The sequence below is a fragment of the Atta cephalotes genome, assembly GCF_000143395.1.
Source record: "Atta cephalotes unplaced genomic scaffold scaffold00013, whole genome shotgun sequence".
NCBI lineage: Eukaryota > Metazoa > Arthropoda > Insecta > Hymenoptera > Formicidae > Atta > Atta cephalotes.
The window spans coordinates 965,464-984,361 of record NW_012130077.1 but is presented as its reverse complement, the minus strand read 5'-3'; the positions used below and the strand labels follow the sequence as shown (position 1 = coordinate 984,361).

The 18,898-nt window shown below is 27.3% G+C and overlaps 2 protein-coding genes across 2 annotated transcripts in view; one reads left to right on the top strand and one right to left on the bottom strand.

Annotated features, from left to right (window-relative positions):
• The window catches only part of LOC105617405 (adenylate cyclase type 2), a 25,056-nt gene extending 17,471 nt beyond the window's left edge, over positions 1-7,585 (top strand). The window contains exons 4-15 of the mRNA XM_012198960.1: positions 594-752; positions 1,910-2,042; positions 3,437-3,507; positions 3,885-3,990; positions 4,054-4,112; positions 4,452-4,622; positions 5,114-5,351; positions 5,575-5,738; positions 5,826-6,063; positions 6,478-6,732; positions 6,997-7,114; positions 7,320-7,585. Of these exons, the coding sequence (XP_012054350.1) occupies positions 594-752; positions 1,910-2,042; positions 3,437-3,507; positions 3,885-3,990; positions 4,054-4,112; positions 4,452-4,622; positions 5,114-5,351; positions 5,575-5,738; positions 5,826-6,063; positions 6,478-6,732; positions 6,997-7,114; positions 7,320-7,585 (1,978 nt within the window). The remainder of the gene's footprint in view (positions 1-593; positions 753-1,909; positions 2,043-3,436; positions 3,508-3,884; positions 3,991-4,053; positions 4,113-4,451; positions 4,623-5,113; positions 5,352-5,574; positions 5,739-5,825; positions 6,064-6,477; positions 6,733-6,996; positions 7,115-7,319) is intronic.
• Positions 7,586-9,442: 1,857 nt separating this feature from the next.
• On the bottom strand, positions 9,443-16,627 carry LOC105617404 (chitooligosaccharidolytic beta-N-acetylglucosaminidase). Its single transcript, XM_012198958.1, has 6 exons — positions 16,470-16,627; positions 13,874-14,282; positions 12,468-12,911; positions 10,944-11,455; positions 10,263-10,393; positions 9,443-9,948 (listed from the first exon to the last, which is right to left on the bottom strand). Exons 1-6 carry the CDS (start codon positions 16,625-16,627, stop codon positions 9,713-9,715), a joined length of 1,890 nt encoding a protein of 629 aa, XP_012054348.1. The 3' UTR covers positions 9,443-9,712.
• Positions 16,628-18,898: the final 2,271 nt, after the last annotated feature.

Here is an 18,898-nt window from a genome sequence, read left to right as displayed (position 1 = left end):
TGTGTGTGTGTGTGTGTGTGTGTGTGTGTGTGTGTGTGTGTGTGTGTGTGTGTGTGTGTGTGTGTGTGTGTGTGTGTGCGCGCGCACGCGTGTCGAATTGTTCACGTATCGAAATGCGGTAACGTGAATTAGAGGATTAATAGAACCACTTAGTGTTACATAGACATTAATTACAGAACAATGCGATTGATCAGCCAACCGTTACTTATTGTCCTTGGTAGTTTTGAGAAATTTATTCTTAAAAGTTTGCTCATTATTTTTTAATACTTGTTCTTGACATTTAACGTTTCAATACATTCTAGTAAAAAATCTTGTGTATTAAGTAAAAAAATATTTTTTCTTTAATCATAATTCTTTGGCATTCAAATATAGTCTCTATAATTAATGTTAATATTTATAATATTAGTTGCTATAATAAAGATATCTTTAATATTTTTGCGGATCTTGAACATTAAATTTATGAAACAACCTAAATTCATCAAACAATCTTCAAATTTAAAAGACAATGCAGCAAGAATGCAGGAGTAACATAATATATTTTCATAAAAATGCGAGATAAAAAGTATTTTCAAATTGAATTTTGTTGCATGTAGGTTTGTCCGCGAAGCTACCGGCTTTAACGTTGACATGAGGATAGGAATTCACACAGGGAACGTGCTGTGCGGAGTACTCGGTTTGCGGAAATGGCAATTCGACGTGTGGAGCGACGACGTGACCTTAGCCAATCACATGGAAAGCGGCGGTCTACCAGGGTAAGACGACTCACCACTGTCGTGATCCTCTCAATCTGTATTGGTCTTCATCTCTACCACACTGCGGTACAACGCTTATATCGTATTACATACAAAGTGCTCTATTGTTATCTGCAGATTGAACTGTCAACATTTGGGATATTTATTTAGTTAGGGGATTTTATTATTTTACGAAACATTGATATAATAATGTATAATTGTTCTTATATTTGATTTCTGTTTGTATAATATTGCAAAAAAAAGTAGGACTTTTATTGTCGCATATTAAAGTTTTATAGAATTTTAGAAATTTAAAAAATAACAAAATATTAGTCATTGTTTTCTTTTACAATAATAAACTTCTGCAATAAGTCATTACCTAAGTTTAAGTCTTAAGCTTTAAGAAATTGATCAATCACAATCAAATGTGAGAAAAATAATCGATTAGGATCGGTCAATTTCTTAGAGTTTAAGATTTATAGCTTTATAAATAATGACTTATTATAGAAAACCTATTATTGTAAAAGAGAACGATCACTAATATTTTTTAATTTTTTGAAATTTCTAAAATTCTATGAGATCATAATTATGCAACAATAAAAATAATCCTATTTTTTTGTAAAAAACTTATTATAGAGAGAGAGAAAGAGAGAGAGAGAGAGAGAGAGAGAGAGAGAGAGAGAGAGAGAGATATTATAATACATAAATAATTAAAAAGTGTAAATGGTGAAAATTTTCTTAGAATTTTTCAAAATTTCTCTATAATTTTGTAACTTTCTCACATTTTTTTATACGAATTAAAACATTTCTCAGAAAATTTACATCTTTTCTCAGAATTTTTCATATATGTTAATTATGAAATATTGTAAGATTTTTAAGATTTTTTTTGTATAATTTCTGATGAAATGTCATAAAATCTAAAAAATTTAAAAATATTTTTTCAAACTTATGGGATAGGAAAATTTCAGAATATTTCATTCACTTGTATGAAAAATTCTGAAAGAAGATGTAAACTTTCCGAATATTTCTGAGTATTTCTGAAAAATGCTTCAATTCGTATAAAAATCATAAGAAAAATTTTCACCAGTTTTCATTTCTCTTTTACGGATTACTATGCACAAATGAGAAAATAATTATATTATTTAAATTCTATTATAAAATTTCTTTTTGATTTTAAGGAGGGTTCATATAACGAAGGCTACTTTACTACAACTAGGCGATCATTTTGAAGTTGAACCAGGCAATGGAGGATCTCGGGAAAGTTATCTTGCTCAGCACAAAATAGAGACTTTTCTTATTGTACCGACGAAAGTAAGTAGAAATTCGCTAAAAATTTATTGTAACTTAAAGTTTTTTTTTTACAAAAATCTAATTCATTTATCCGCTCAGCTACTTCTAATTTTTTGTTAATAATTTATATTGTGCTTAACTCTTGTTGCTTAATCTTTCGCCAAAAGCAACTGTCTCTTACCGGTATCGCCGAAGGAAAAACACAATCCAATCTATCCTCATTTGCTATAGTAATACACACTTTATCTTCATCGGTGTTAATTATACATATAAAGATTAAATTATATTAAATTATAATTATACATATAAAGATTAAAAAATTGGTTTAAAGAGCAATTTGCGGTAGTACGTTAATTTATATTGCAAAAAAATAATTGCTTTTTAGAATATTTTAAAGAATGTATTTTTCTCATTGAAAAAAACAAATAAGTACGTGAGTATACTGTTAATGTAATATTTCACGACATAAAAATTCCTGAGAAAGTTAACTATATGATTCTTAAAAGTTGTATCTTTTTGTTTTTATATTGCAAATAATAATATTAAATAATTTTTTATAATTCTAACTTATTCACTTTGTAATATTATTTGAATTTTATATATAAAATAGTAAAAATTTTAATTCTTTACCAAAAAATAACTTACTCTTATCATCAATCAAATTACGTTCTAAAATGCTAAAATTTTCGCGACAATTACGAGACAATTGAACGAGGAGAATTTAAGCAAACGAACAGTGGTTTCCTTTATGAGAAGGAATAGAAGATTCGCATTAGTATCGCATTGAATAATTTATCACAAAGTGATAAAGTTCGTCGTGAAACAGGAAATCCGAGTAAATTAAGCCGCGTCTTATCTCTGTATAAACGAAGTTTAGATCGTAATGCTCCGTTTATCGTCTCAATATGTATCTTAAAAACTCGTTAAAAACTTGTTTAAAAGCTCGCTAAATCATTTTTCTTTCAGCGTACCATATCTTTTACTTTTCTTTACATATTCATGCCTTTTACTTTTCTTCTTATATACGAAAATTATGATTATGCGAAATATAAATCTTTAATATAATAAAAACGGAAAATTCTTCCTTGTAATGATTGAAACTTTTCTTTTATCATAGAAACATTTATATTACTCTTTGTATGTAAAGACGGATGTTTGATAATAATAGTGACAGTGATTGATACCCGTTGCTTGAAATTCCGTTCGCTTGTCCTATCTTACAATAATAAGATAAATGTTCTTCAGTAAAGATATTTTCTGTAGATAATTTTTTTGTAAAAATAAAAAATTTAATCTTATTTGAAATAATTTTCTCTCTGATGAGAATTCTAACACACATATACATTATAGTTGCGCGTTAAAATAAAAATATCTCCAGAAAATGCAAATTTGCTGATAATTTTTACTCTCTACAGAAAAATCGAGAAGAAAATGGAATGGAAAATGGTGGAAATCGTATACAAGGACCTGGACCAATACCTTCCAGGCATGTCTTACATAATTCTGTGTCAATTCTTATCAAATTAACATTTATGCAAAAATGTCAATATACAGTAACAGTAATAACTTCACAATAAAAGCTTTTAGTTAAAAGCTTTAATTATCAATATATTATATGTTTCATAATAAATTATGAATAGAAAATGTATCAAAAATAATTAAACATACACATTTAATAAAAAAATATTTTATTTTATAATATACTATTCTTTGAAATTTATCTGTTATTTTAATATTATAGATTATCTTGTTAAAAATAATACATTATATTATATTTTTATGTTTTTTTAAAGAACAAACAATAATAATATTATATAGAATTTATTAATAATAATTTTAATAATAAATGTTATTTTTTTATAGATCCAGACCTAGTAGCAAAATGACAAAATACGTAGAATGTTGGGGTGCGGATAAGCCTTTCGCTAATATAGCAGAAGCGACATTAGCAAAAAATATTGGCCTAACAGTAAGCTACTATTTATTTCCATAAAGTTTTAATAAAATAATTAAAATGTACTTTTTTCGACAGAGCATAGCAATGATCGAATCAAATCTATTGGCAAATAATGCCAGCTGTTTTGATACACAGTGAGTTACATACATATACCTATTTACTTTACGTCAACATTACATTAAGATTATTTATCTGACATCTCGTTAATATCATATAAAAAATCTAGTTTAATCATTAATAGCTTAATGAAATTTAATAATAATTATATCACTCTTCTTTTCATTACCGCATTTCTACATAATTACATGGTATGCATGTAGTATTATTAGGTACAATTTATTAATTATTTCACTATCCCTTTTGAGATAAATATTATATAATTTTTTTTGAAACGACAATATGAGAATGCTTACTTATATTAAATCAAGTAATTTGCGATATAGAAATGATTTCTATTTTTATGTACATTGTAGACACTGGTGTGGCGGAAGTGAAGGAATTTCGCCTATTACCTTTTGGTTCAAGGAAAAAAGTCAAGAACAGTTATATCGAGAGCAGAGAGATGAGCAATATCTTTGGTATGTTGTGGCCTCCAATGTGGTTTACGCTATCATGTTCTGTATCCAAATCATCTATCTACCAAGGTGAACTACAATTTAATCAAATATTATTAGTCGACTATTTAATACTATTTAATATAATATTAATATTAATTAATTTAATATAATATAATATTCTCACTTTCTTATTCTATTAACTCTATTACTCTAATATTTTAATATCATAATTTGTTAAAAAAAATCAATATTTCTATATTTTTACTATACTACAAAATAAAATTATATTATTAATATATCTTATCTTTTTAATATTCATAAAATAGAAACTATTATATTATTAGTATTTATTTAATTAGGTAATTTATTTTATTTATATAATTCAATTAGACATATTAAAAATATTAGATATCGCGGAAAGTCGTTTCTTTCCTTATAAACGTCTCTTCAAACAATGACACGAACTTTCCGCGGTATCTAATATTTTAATAATTAATTTATCAAACTTAATTAATCTCTTTCATTAATTTATTTCTACTTAATATTTTAAAAATCAATTTTATCGTTTATTTTCACAGAAGCATCATAGTTTATGGCTGCTTTGCAGCTGGTTTAGCATCCCTAATTATATTCGCTGCAATTTCTTGGTTTAGTGGAAAAACCGACTCTGAAAATATTGAAGAAACATCGAATCAAATCGCACTTAGCCGGGGTATCAGAATAACAGTATATTTGATAACGGCACTATTAGCTATCGCATCATCAGTTATTAGTCTGATCGAAGTTGATTACGTTGCAGGATACAATATTGTACCAGTGCGTATATTAAAAATTTTCCGATTATTTACGTCTTTAAAAAAAATATATGGCATGGTTATCTTAGAAATTTTTAAACAATTCCTTTTATATCATTTATTAAGTTTTTTAAAAAGCATTATTTATCATTATTTTTTTATATATTAATATAAAACTCTTTTAAGACAAATTTATACGCTTAAGTGGTTATTACCTATTTGCTTTTAATAAATAACATTTTCAGGTGTATTTATATTCCCCAGTAATAGCATTAGTAGTTGGCTGGACACACTTGAGAGTCGATTTCTTGCTGAAACTAGGCGTAATGTTCCTATCCGTTACCATAATACTCGTAATCTTCTCTCAAGCACCAGTATTCCAAATGTACTACGAGAACTACCTTGGCAAGTAAGTAAGACGTTCTAAAAATTCAAACAGCACAGAGATAAATCGCAAGCTCGGTCTTGCAATGTTATGTGAACTACATTTTCGCAGGTTTTACCACATCCATTATCTGATACAAATGGGATATTTACTGGTTCTCGTCAGTCTGATACTGCACATTCTCGACAGACAAGTAGAATACACATCCAGAATGGATATTTTATGGAAGAGTAAGTTGAGAGTTGAACAAGACGAGGTAGAAACCATGAGAGGCATTAACAAGATTCTCTTGGAAAATATTCTTCCAGCGCACGTAGCTGATCACTTTTTAGCTACGAGAGCTATGCAGGTCAGCTCTTAAATTTCGATTTTCAAAATTATTTTCATCGTGTATACAATGAATTAATTTATTAAAAAGTAATAATTTTAATAAATCTAATTTATATGCCGTAATTAATGAAATTTGCACATTTCAATATACATAACTGATACATAATTAATATTCGGTAAGCATTTAAAATATGCCACAAAATAAATGTGCAGAATATTCAAATTAGTTGTTTATTCTGGGATCATGAATAGGAAAAAAGTTATAACAAATAATTAGTTTAAAGTAATTAGAAGAATTTTGATATTAATCATATTTTAAAAATTTCTTTTCGGATCTCCCAGATAATATTTCCGATAGTAACTTAGGATTAATAAAAATCAATTAATTTATTAGTATATTGATATTGAAGCAAAGGTTATTGTTGTCTTCTAGGAACTCTATCATGAAAGATATAGCAGCATTGCTGTGATGTTTGCGTCAATTCCGAATTACAAGGAATTTTATGACGAAACCGACATAAATAAACAAGGTCTCGAATGTTTGCGTCTACTTAATGAAATCATTTGTGACTTCGACAAACTCTTACTCAAGCCGAAGTTCTCGGGTATCGAAAAAATCAAGACGATAGGTAGTACTTACATGCTGGCGTCCGGGCTAAGCCCAGGAAAAGAGGATGGTGATGGCAAAGTAAGATCATAAAATTAAATTTTATAAAGCCGAAAGCTTAAGTAATTTCTTTAGAAACCTGTTCTATTTATAATGTTCTATAATAATCTTAATTAATTTTGATTTCTTTTTGAAAAGCTATTCAAATAAATATTTATCATGCGTAAAATAATTCCATATGATAAATCGATGTATATACATATATGCTTAGAATATTTTTTATTATTTTTTATTCTAATAAAAAAAATTATCAAAATAATGTTGTTCTTCATTTATTTTATACAGGACCTATTGAAACAACAAGACCACAATGTGATCGTTCTCGTTGAGTTTGCCATCGCGCTTATGACAATTCTGGATCAGATCAACAGGGATTCTTTCCAGAGATTCAAATTAAGAATAGGTACTAACAGAAATGATATGATATATTATATTATCGTTAACGCTTTCATTATTAAATTCTTTTTATCAAAATACCTTTTTTAATTTAAATATTTTTAATAAGAATATTAAATGATAAATAATTGCGTAATGAATTATATATATTAACACTTGTCAATTGTCACTTTAACTCGATGAAATAAAGAAGTAATATATTTTTATTATAGGCTTAAATCACGGTCCGGTGATAGCTGGCGTTGTAGGTGCCCAAAAGCCGCAATATGACATTTGGGGAAATACGGTAAATGTGGCTTCTAGAATGGATAGCTGCGGTGAAATGGGTAAGCTTCAAGTCACTGAAGACACTGCCAAGATTCTTATCAATGCCGGATATGAACTTGTTTGTCGAGGACCGACTTATGTGAAAGGCAAAGGAACTCTTACAACGTATTTCGTGAAGACACCTTTTGATGATAAGGGAGACAATTATTAGCAATGAGTCACGAATCATTAAAACAGTTTAGATTAAAAAAATCAAATTTGATCTTGTGATTGAAAAAAGTTTCTTCAATGATCTATCGATCTTTACAAAAAAAGCGAAGTTCGTTGCAGAGAATAGAATTTCGCTTAAATCATCTAGACGAATAAGAAAGATGTATTGTATTGAAAATCAAGTGTGATTTTAGAATTTTAACGCTCTATTTATCTATTTATGTAAAATCTGTAAAATATTCGTAGTATTTACTCATTTAAATAAGATGTATTTAAATAAGATGATCTTGTAAATAAGATTTTAATTTCGCGAAAAAATACAAAAGAAATTAAATTATTTTTAAATTCATCATAAAAATTAAAATATTTGCAATATATATTCAATGTAATAATAATTTTATTGTTTTCTATTTTATGTTATATATTAAAGCTCCTGTTCACTATCACTATCTCAAATTGTGACAAGAAATAAGTAAACAAAAGCTTTAAAGAAAAAATAAATAATCGATATATGATGTATAAGAATACAAATATTCCGGATTACTAATTTTATTTTGCATTTAAAAGAAAATGAAAAATAGTATAAATAATTATCATTGTTAAGAATTAGAAAATGTTATGTGTCAGAGACAAAGCAAATGATTTTTTTACGTACATTACTTTTTACAATATACCCTAGAATCATTGCAGAAAAATTTCAAACACTGACCCAATCTAGCGTTTGACAAGTAACCGTAAGTATATTGTATCTGTCTAAGTAGATTATCTGTATATATACGTATATCTTATCGTCTTCTTTATGACATTTTGACAGATGTATTGTAACACAATTATTGAGTTTCGATAGCTCATGTCTATGGATTCTCATGGGAAAATAAGTAGGCACTCTTGCTTTCTGTGTTCTACAGCCGCCTATTGCGAAAACTGTCGCTGTTATGCTTTGCACAGATTACAAATTTAAAATCCATATTTATGGGATAAGGGATTGAATTTGAAATTTTACGAGTTCACATTCTCACATGAAGCCAATATATATAAGAAGCATATATAAGAATTAATACATATAGGAATGTATATATGCGTATCGAAATATATTATCGCAGCTCTCAAAAAATATCGATTATGTACCGCAAATATATATTTTCTGCGATAAATAAATTTCGAATTTCATCAAGAAAAACAATGACAGCTCCTCAATCAATTATCCCGATACATTCAATGTACGATATTGGTTTATATAGCTAACATTTATAGACTGCATTCAACAGAAAAAGTAGCTTTACACGACACACAATTGTTGTAAGACTTTTTAATATGACTGGTTCTTGCACTTATTTCATCAGTGAATCTAAATACATAAAATATAAAACAATTATATTATTGAATAATCTTTCAATAATTGCAAAGCTGCTTTTTCTGTTTTTTCTCTACGCAGCCATCTATTTTTCTTCACAATTCGAAAATATTATGAATGTGAATAAAAAGATAAAGTTCACTCCGATTATAACATATTATCATCTTTTATAATTAGAGGACAAATCACATAAGTTTTATTTTACAAAATGTTAATAAACATTATAATTATTACGACGTAACTTATTAGATAATCAGATTGTTCTTAATTAAATATCTAAGTTTGTATAAAATAAATGAAAAAATATGTCATTTCTTTTAAATACAAAGTATGTAAATTTTTCTTTAAGAAAAATTTAATTTTTATGCAATATTTTTGCAGTATAATTTTTGCACCGTAATCGAAATAACATGAAACTTTTGAACTTTTTATCAAATATTAATGAGGTTTCTACGAAGACGAAGAAAGGAAAAAAATGTAAGGAAAAGCAAAATGATGACAAGATTAAAATATGATGATTTAATAATCTAATATCAGATCTTTATATACAGGAATTCTGAAACATTCTACAATTTTTTATCTTATAATTTCCGAAGAAAATTTATATTTAAGTTTATTTTTCAAAATAATATATAATATGTTTATAAATATAAAATATGAAAACTTTTTTTCATATTATGAGAACTATTTAATAATCTAATATCAGATATGTAGAAACAATGAAATTGCGTAAAAATAAAACAGATACAAATTTTTATAACATAGGTTTATTGTTTACGCGTAGCACGAACCTTGGTTTTGCAAGCACCATTCAGGTTCTAAACTGTCCGCGTTGATTTTTTGTAATTCGACGAGTCTCTGGCGATGCTTCAACATTCTGTGTTCGGCGTGATGCCATTTGGAATTCGGTTCGCTCCACAATCTTTCAGCCATCGCGGCCGATCTTGGCCACAATTTCATATCAATATTCGCGCTGTCCGCCTGTTCGGTCCAAAGTGCTGCTTCTCCACCTATGAAACAAATACATATAACACAAATATGTGATCAATCAAATTGTAATTATTCAGCGCATCAATGTTATAAACTACATGTGTTAACGATTGTAAAATCTGTATATCTTTTTCTATTAAATTAGTTTTAATCAACAAGTCTTAATAATATTTCTAAGTGTTCTCTTTTTCTTTTGAATGTATTAAGATAACACAAACAATTTTTAATAATGCAACAATAATTTTATGTAGATGTGATCTTTATTTAACGTTTTAACATTATCTCATAACGCACAATTCGTAAAGTCTTAATAATATTTTAACAGGGAATTTACCTAGAATGAGATGCTTCTTATTTCCATATCCTTGTTTCTTGATTATCTCTAACGGAGAATTTTCATAGATCTTTTGCCATCCAATGTATGGCGAGCACCAATTATTGCCTTCACCTATCCAAGCTCCAAATCTATGAAAAGAAAAAATATAATTAATATTTAATCTTAAGAAGATTTAGTATGTATGTTCATAGAATATATTTAACATGATAATTATTATATAATAACGTCAATTAACGTGATAATTATTATATAATAATTATACTAATTTTTTATTTACAAACAGTCAAATACTGATACATTTATAATAAAAATTTTTTAGAAATTTTAGAAATTGTCACATATTTTTTCAAAATTTCTACATAAATTTTAAAAGTTTTAAAAATTCACCATTTTATATAATTTTCTGACTATTTAAAAAAATTTCTCAAATTGATACACTTTTCAAAAATGTTGAAAAAATTCACATCTTTTGTAGAATTCCTTTTACAATTCTTTATATACACAAATTCTGAAACATTCTACGATTTTTCATCTTATAATTTCCGAAGAAAATTTATATTTAAGTTTATTTTTTAAAATCTTTATAAATATAAAATAATATGAGAACTTTATCTATTTAATATATTACAATTTAAAAAAGGAATGAATATAACCCAATTCTACAAAATGTTTTCTTACCCACAATCAAGATACAAAGCATCATAATTTGAGAAAATAATCTTAAAATTGTTTTGCAACAATCGGCCGATAGTTGGGTCATTGCCAAGTGTCCAAATCTGAATGATATATTTTTTAGGATCCAGATGTTTAAGATTTTCCTCGTTCGTCAATCCGCTGGTCCATAAGACAGCCGAAATATTCTTGCCATCGTTGGCAATCTTCAGTTTTTCCAGAGCTTTCTTCTGGAAATAATCCCACAATAGATAGAAGCTGTTATCTTTAAGATTCCACCCCTTCTTTAACATCCAATCGGTGATAATTTTTTGGGATCGCCAGCAGTTAATGTTTACTTCGTCACCGCCCATGTGGAAGATGTCCGGCTGTTGAAAATCTTCTATCATATCCTTATAAATTCCTTCAAGAATCTCATACACTCTTTCACTAGTAGGATTCAACTGACCGCATGGCGGTTCTACGCAATAATTCATCCAAGGCTCAGCTTTGAAGCAAACTGTTGCATTGTCGCCAACCTATTTGTTAACATATAGTATTGTAGATTAAAGCAAAATTTTAGAAAATTTTTAAAAAGTTATAATAATACAAAATTATACAGAAATTCTAACAAAATTTAAAATTGATACAGAAGTTATGAAAAATTATGCGAAGAATTCTAAGAAAAATTTTCACCAAGGATGATACATTTGATCTATGTATTTTATTTCTTTCATAATATGTATTTTTACGATATTATAATGTAAAACAAATTAATATATATATTTTTAATATATATATATTTTTCATATAGTTAATATTATGTGCTCAAAGAATATGTTTAAGCTTTAACAAAGTGAACAATCATAAACAACATTCGTGGACATAATATTTTTTATTTAATTAATGTTTATTAATGCAAATATAGATTAATTGCTAAACAAGAAATGCGAATAATTAAAAAGAATTAATGATTAATCAAAAAAACGTAATAAAAAAACAATTAAACAAGCCTCTCTCTTTTACGTTCATATTGAAATATGGACTTTCTTTATTATTTTCATTATTTTCAATTATCAAAAAAACATTTGAATGCATAAAATTAATTGAATAATATTTTTTTTCGATTGATTGAGATATACTGGGGATTTGTATGGAATATTGTCAAAATGATCTTTATTAATCCTGAGAAAGAGAAGGGGGAGAGGGGGGGGAAAGAGAGAGAGAGAAAGCGAGAGAGAGAGAGAGAGAGAGAGAGCGAGAGAGAGAGAGAGAGAGAGAGAGAGAGAGAGAGAGAGAGAGAGAGAGAGAGAGAGAGAGAGAGAGAGAGAGAGAGAGAGAGAGAGAGAGAGAGACGAATTTATTCTTCTTCGTAAAACTTCTTTTAATATTCTCTCTTTTAGAGTTATTATATTAACTTTAAATAAATAATATATGTAATATATTCTCTTCATGATAAATGGGCACATCAATTTTGATTTATAAGCGCATCGAACATTAAACCATAAATCATCTTTATTTGCTCTGGTAAGAGCAGAAGTTATTACTCACCCACTGCCAGCCTTCGCCAACATGCGCAGGAGCATCAAACTCTGGCAGCACCCTAACTCCGCGAACCAAGGCGTAATCGACGATTTCTCTGATTGTCTCAGAGGTATAGATTTTTCTTGGCGTGTAGCTACCATACTTGACGAAATTGGGCCATGTTCTACTAACATAAGGAAAACTTTGGGAATCGGTAATGTGCCAATGGAATGTATTCAGCTTGGACGCGGCCATACTGTCGATCGTTCGCAGAATTGTCTTTTTGTCAACATAGTTTCGGCTAGTGTCCAAAAGGATTCCACGGTAAGGATATTTTGGACCATCTGCGATATATACATCGCTGGCTATATGAATCTTAGAGTTCAAATCGTTATAAGCTATTAATTGATTGAGGGTCTCCAATGCGTATCGAGCTCCAAAATATGTGTTTGCCGTTATAAGGGCTTCCACCTAGAAATTAATTTTAATAAACTGCGAATGTAGAAGTGAATTTTTTTTAGAAAAAAGCAATTGATTTAAAGAGAATAGAAAGAAAAAAATAAAAAAGAAAGGAATAAATGAAAAGTTAATAAAAAGAGAGTTCAGTTAAAAGAAGTTCAAATTAAATTAATTACAAAAATATACGCAATTGTAGAAAATGTGAATGAAATATGTAAATTTTCAGTCATACCGCGGAAACGATCTTAATTTATCTGACTAATGCGTCGCACTAATGATCAATTAGAAAGATCATGTGATCATTAACGAAGCACAGCATGACCTAATGATGAAACACATTGAAATACTATATCTATGTATACATACTATGGATATATATTGTACTTCTCTTGAATGTATAAATAAAAAAAACTCGTTTTTATATCCAAGCTTTATTGTTACGAAATGAAATTGAAATACTATTGGTTTGTTTTCTTTTCCTATATTAGACTGCACGAGAATTCTCTCGAAGAATCTTCGACAAATATCAAACATATACCTATCTTACTTTAAATTCCAAAAGTGTACACTAATTCAGCCACAGAAAACCTAGACCTTATAAAATAATGGAATTATTAACTCAAAGCTTAATTAGACAGCGAATAATACATAACATATTTACGTACTTTATTATTTTTAGAGTGTCTCAAGACAAAAGAGATTTTAATTTTTTGGATATTCGATATCCATAAAATTTTAACATCAGTATTTTAATTCGAGTAGCTAACAGTCTCATTTATCTTAAGTCCTTTATTCTTATAAAAAAATCTGTGACAGCTTCTATTCCCGCTATTTACATAAATATATCACCTCGAATTAACAATATTTAATTAGGGTCCACGAAAATCAGTCGTTAATATATTTAATAAGAATCCAAATGTAAATTTATTCAAAGTTGTACTTCTTGTTTTTTATCTTTCTTTGTTACAACTTACCTGACGATCGTTCGTAGATATTTGGAGAATGTAGCTCTCATCCGTTTCCAAGGTCAGCTTGACGTTATTAAAATTAAGTCCTTCTTTAAAGCGTATCACTAAATTGGACCCGTCAGCTTTCAAAGATACGGAATCACTAAGCTTCTTCATATTCTCTTTCATACGATCAATGTTTCTTTGAAGAAGATTTCCCACCGTCGATTGAGTGGAAATTCCAGCGAGCGCAATATTTTCAGGATTAAGATGTACTGTGTCCTGACTAATAGATATATGTCCTGTCGGCATCGGCCACAGATTACCTGTGCCGCAGGATAATTCGCACACATCAAGAGAAACCGGGTTGTTGTCTTTTTCCGTAATTAGTGTCTTCTTGCACATGCCAGTATCGCACTTGTAGTGCCAAGAAGAACTGCGTTTTGAAAAAGAGAGAATTTGACATTTTTTTTCTAACTTTTTAATTTTATATATCTACACGGAAAAAAAATCTTAATTTCAAAGAAATATCTCTTTATGATCGTTTTTAAAGAAAAAAAATTTTTCTTTAGATCAATGAAAATTTCTTTAAAAATAAGATGTTATATTTTCAAAGAAATTTTCATTGATCCAAATAATTTTTTGGAATATGAGCAAAAAGGTATTTCTTTGAAATTAGATTAAATCTTTTAATTAAATCTTTTGAATTATTAAAGATTTTTTCAGTCTAGTAATAATTTCATGTAAATAATAACATATTTAGTATATTTTTAGGGAATACATAAAAAAATAATAAAAAATAATTAATAAATTTTTCAGTTTAATTAAAGACTAAAGAGAATTAAAGAATAGATGTATAAAATTGAAAAAATTAAAATTATTAAAATAATAAATCGAACATCACGTACTTGATTGTAACTATTTAAATCTTATTCATATATATCTTCTGTTAATATAATCCTATATAAATTAATAAAATAATAACAACATAATTTTGATAAATTAAAATTTTATCTTATTTTTACATTTATCAATAGCATCAACTAATTCGTAATAAATATTACACGCAATACATGGTATTATATGGACGTTACACGAAGAATTATTTGTTTAATGTCTATTACAGGAATGTATAAAGTGCGCAATAATGTATTCGATGAATATAAAAGCTCATAATTGAAGTACTTTATTCATTCAAAATTTTCATATTAAAAAAATATTTATTCATGAACATATTTTATAATTATTCTACGAGTATTCATATTCATTTAAACAAAAAAGTACTAAAAAAAAATATTTTCAATAACAATTCTTAATCGTAACTAATGATGATAATAAATATTTTTGTCTTCTAAGAATAAATCAAATATAAGTAAAATAATAATAAAATAAGCCCTCGCGATTGTTGATGTGTAAATAATAAAATAAAAAATAAAAGCGTAAATATTAAGGCGATACAATTTGCAAACAATTCGAATATCAATATCCAAATTCCAATTTTAAATAGAAAAGCTGACAACAGAATTTAGCATAAAAATAATAAAATAAATGACCTTCCACCACAAAAGTGTATGTTATATAAATAATATATAAATATGTTTACTAAATATAAATAAAACAATAAATATTAACAGTTATTGTTAAGTAAATATTTATAAAGTTATAAGATATAATTTGTGAACAATTAAACTGTACTTACCAACGAACGACAATTAACTTATCAGCCTAATTTCACTTTTTAAAATTATATTTTATTATATCTACAATTAATGAAAAATAATCTTTTAATAATAAAAAACATAAAGTTATTTTACGTATACACATAATTTTACCGGAAGACAAAAATAATTTTTATTGTTAAGAAGAGAAGAAGCAGATTATGTCTGCCTTATTACTGTTCACCGTTACGACGTGAAAGGATTTCTAAGTAGCCGTTCACGCTGTATTCAAATCCAAGAAGTGCGAGAAGTAATAGGAACTCAATAATTTTGCAAATGTCTTTGAACTTCGAGAAGACGCCGATGCGGTCTATTTCTCAGTGAATCCACCCACTTGTTGCTTTCACCATGTAGGTATCCGGTGAATTACCTTTCTATTTAAAACTAACATTCACGCAGTTGCAATCAAGTAATCCAGCTATTACTCGACCGCTTTAAAGAAAATACTTTTTTATGCATCGCTCATTGCTTTTAAACGATAAAAAGACGAAAAATCATGTGACCCCCCCGACAACTTATTAACGATAATTCAATGAACTTTTTATTGCTTAAAAAATATCTTTAAAAGCATACGAGATATACGCGCTAATTTCAACTACGTGTAGAAATAAATGGTGACAATTATATAGAGAATGTAATAAGAAAATTGGCATCGAAAATTGAGAGATTTGAAGAACATAATTTTGAAAAACCAAAATCTAAATACTAAAATCTAAATCTACTAAAATTATATCGATTCGAATTTAATCAAATATATATTACTTGTGCCAAAATGTGAAAATGGTATCTACATATTTTTATGCAAAAATGGCCAAGTAATTAATGCGAATTGTATTTTCTTGTATTTATGGTATCGAATCATATTTGATAAAATTAAAACGGGAATTTGTCAGCATAGTACTCACGTGAACCTCTCGGCTCCATTGGCACCGTTTTGGAGCGCGAGAATGACGATCAGTAGTGCGAACATGCCGCTTAAAGTGATCGCCAGGACTACTGACTGTCGAACGCTCGACTGTCGTTCGCAGAATGATTTTATCCTTCGCTCAAAGATCACATTCATGCTGTGTTTGCGAAGTAGAGGGGAAAAAGTCGAGTGGGGCAAACCAATGTCTTTAATGTGCGAAAAACGGCACGCGCATGGAACGTAAATTATTTCGCTGCATCACAGTGGATTCTGTTATATAAAAACTAAAGTTTTATATATATATACATATATATATATATATATATATATATATATATAGTATAATATATATATGTATGTGTGTGTGTGTGTGTGTGTGTGTGTGTGTGTGTGTGTGTGTGTGTGTGTGTGTGTGTGTGTGTGTGTGTGTATATATATATATATATATATATATATATATATATATTTTACATATATACAATACATATACACATAACACAGATAAATCGCAGATAAATTGCAGAGATATCGGCTTAAAAATTGTACCGTTTTTGTACCTAATATTTTTTTCAATGTAATGTAGATCTTATATCATGAAAATTATATAATTATTTATTTTTAATACAATAAATAATTTTTTTACATCATCCATCGAAAATTAAATTCCTCTTTTTCTCAGTTTATTAATTTTACTATATTATTTCTGCAATACGCGTAATATACGTAATTGAAAGTAAATATCAAATATTCACTCAGCTGTTTCTCATTGCAAAATATTTGTGCGAGACAAATATATTATCATAATGATTTTATTCAATTGTACGCCTTATATCAAATTAAATTATTACCATTTGGAGTTACGTGAAGTTTATAGTTGCGATTATTGAACTCTTAACATACTTTATATTAGTACAATTATAAGATTAGTTATAAAATAAATATATCTGTTTCATGGGTAACCATGCAAATTACTGATTGATTGATGCAAATTACTTTAATGCTTTCCATTTGATACAAGTTGTGACAAATATCGTTCTATATTTTTCTTGACATTCGACAAGACAGTCGACACTGTCATTAAATGGAAAGCATCATTAATAGGTAATTATCATCATATCTTAATGTACAATACAAATTTTCCTGGTTACATCCTTTCCTTTAAATTTTAACAATTGATCTCTAAATGATTTCAGTTTTTTATCCCAACTATGTCAATCGATTTATTTATAGTAATATTTTTGCAAATTGCAGCTATTTCTTAATTTGCCATTAACATGTTGATTATAAATAATTTCATATAGGTGTTCAAAATAAAGCATTATCTGGAAAATTTCAAATTTTTATGTTAAAAACATTTTTTTTTCAGAAGAATTTTTCAGATAATTATTTGATTTCAAGGAGGAATTACGGTATTTATTGTTTTTTATTTTATTTCTTAAACTTTCATGAAAATATCTTCAAAGCGTTAGCTAACATCTGTGATGTTATTTGTGCACAACATATTCTATTATCCATCATATCTTCACGTGTTGGTGGAAGCAGTAAATATAACATGTATGACTTTTATGAAGTTCCAAAGAAAAAAAACTAATAATATTAGGTCTGGTGGACATGTTGTGTCAACTGTTTCTCATAAAGATATGATAGATAGAATATATCGAGCCTGTGCACAAATAACACCACAGATGTTAATTAATGAAGATGTGAAAGAATTCAAACAATATATTGAAGTGGAAGGACTTAATTTCAAACATTAATTTAATTGAGCATTGATCGTTAATTCTTAAATATCTAAAAAAGATGAAACAAAAAAGTTCAGTAAATGTTACTTATTAAATTTATTAGTTTAAAATAAACATTTGTTATCGTTTACATTTTTTTTCAGAAGTTATCGACATTTTTTTAATTCCAAAAGTATAGATATTTTGTTAAATATCTTAGAATTTTATAGATAGATAAAAAATATTTCAGACAAAAGTTATTAATTACTTTTTTACTTAGAACATATTGCCACAAAAAACGTAGATTTCTATTTTAAAAAACAAAGTTAATCTTGAAATAAATAAAAAATAACAAATGCCATATTTCTTCCTTGAAATCAAATAATTCTTGTCTAAACGACCTTTAAAAAAAGCAATTTATCCAAATTAAAAATTTATAACGTTATTTTGAACACTTGTTATACAAGCATAATATACAAGTATTTTAATACAAAGAATAGCGCGACGATTATTCAATAAAATTTGAAATGATGGGTTGGTTTAATTAGTGTAGATTAAATTAGACTAAACCAGGAATGCAAAAAATATAAACATTTCAACACTCTCTATCTTTTATAAGTTTCTTTAATTTTTAGAAAATTGCATAAGATATGTTTATAATATATATATATATATATATATATATATATATATATATATATATATA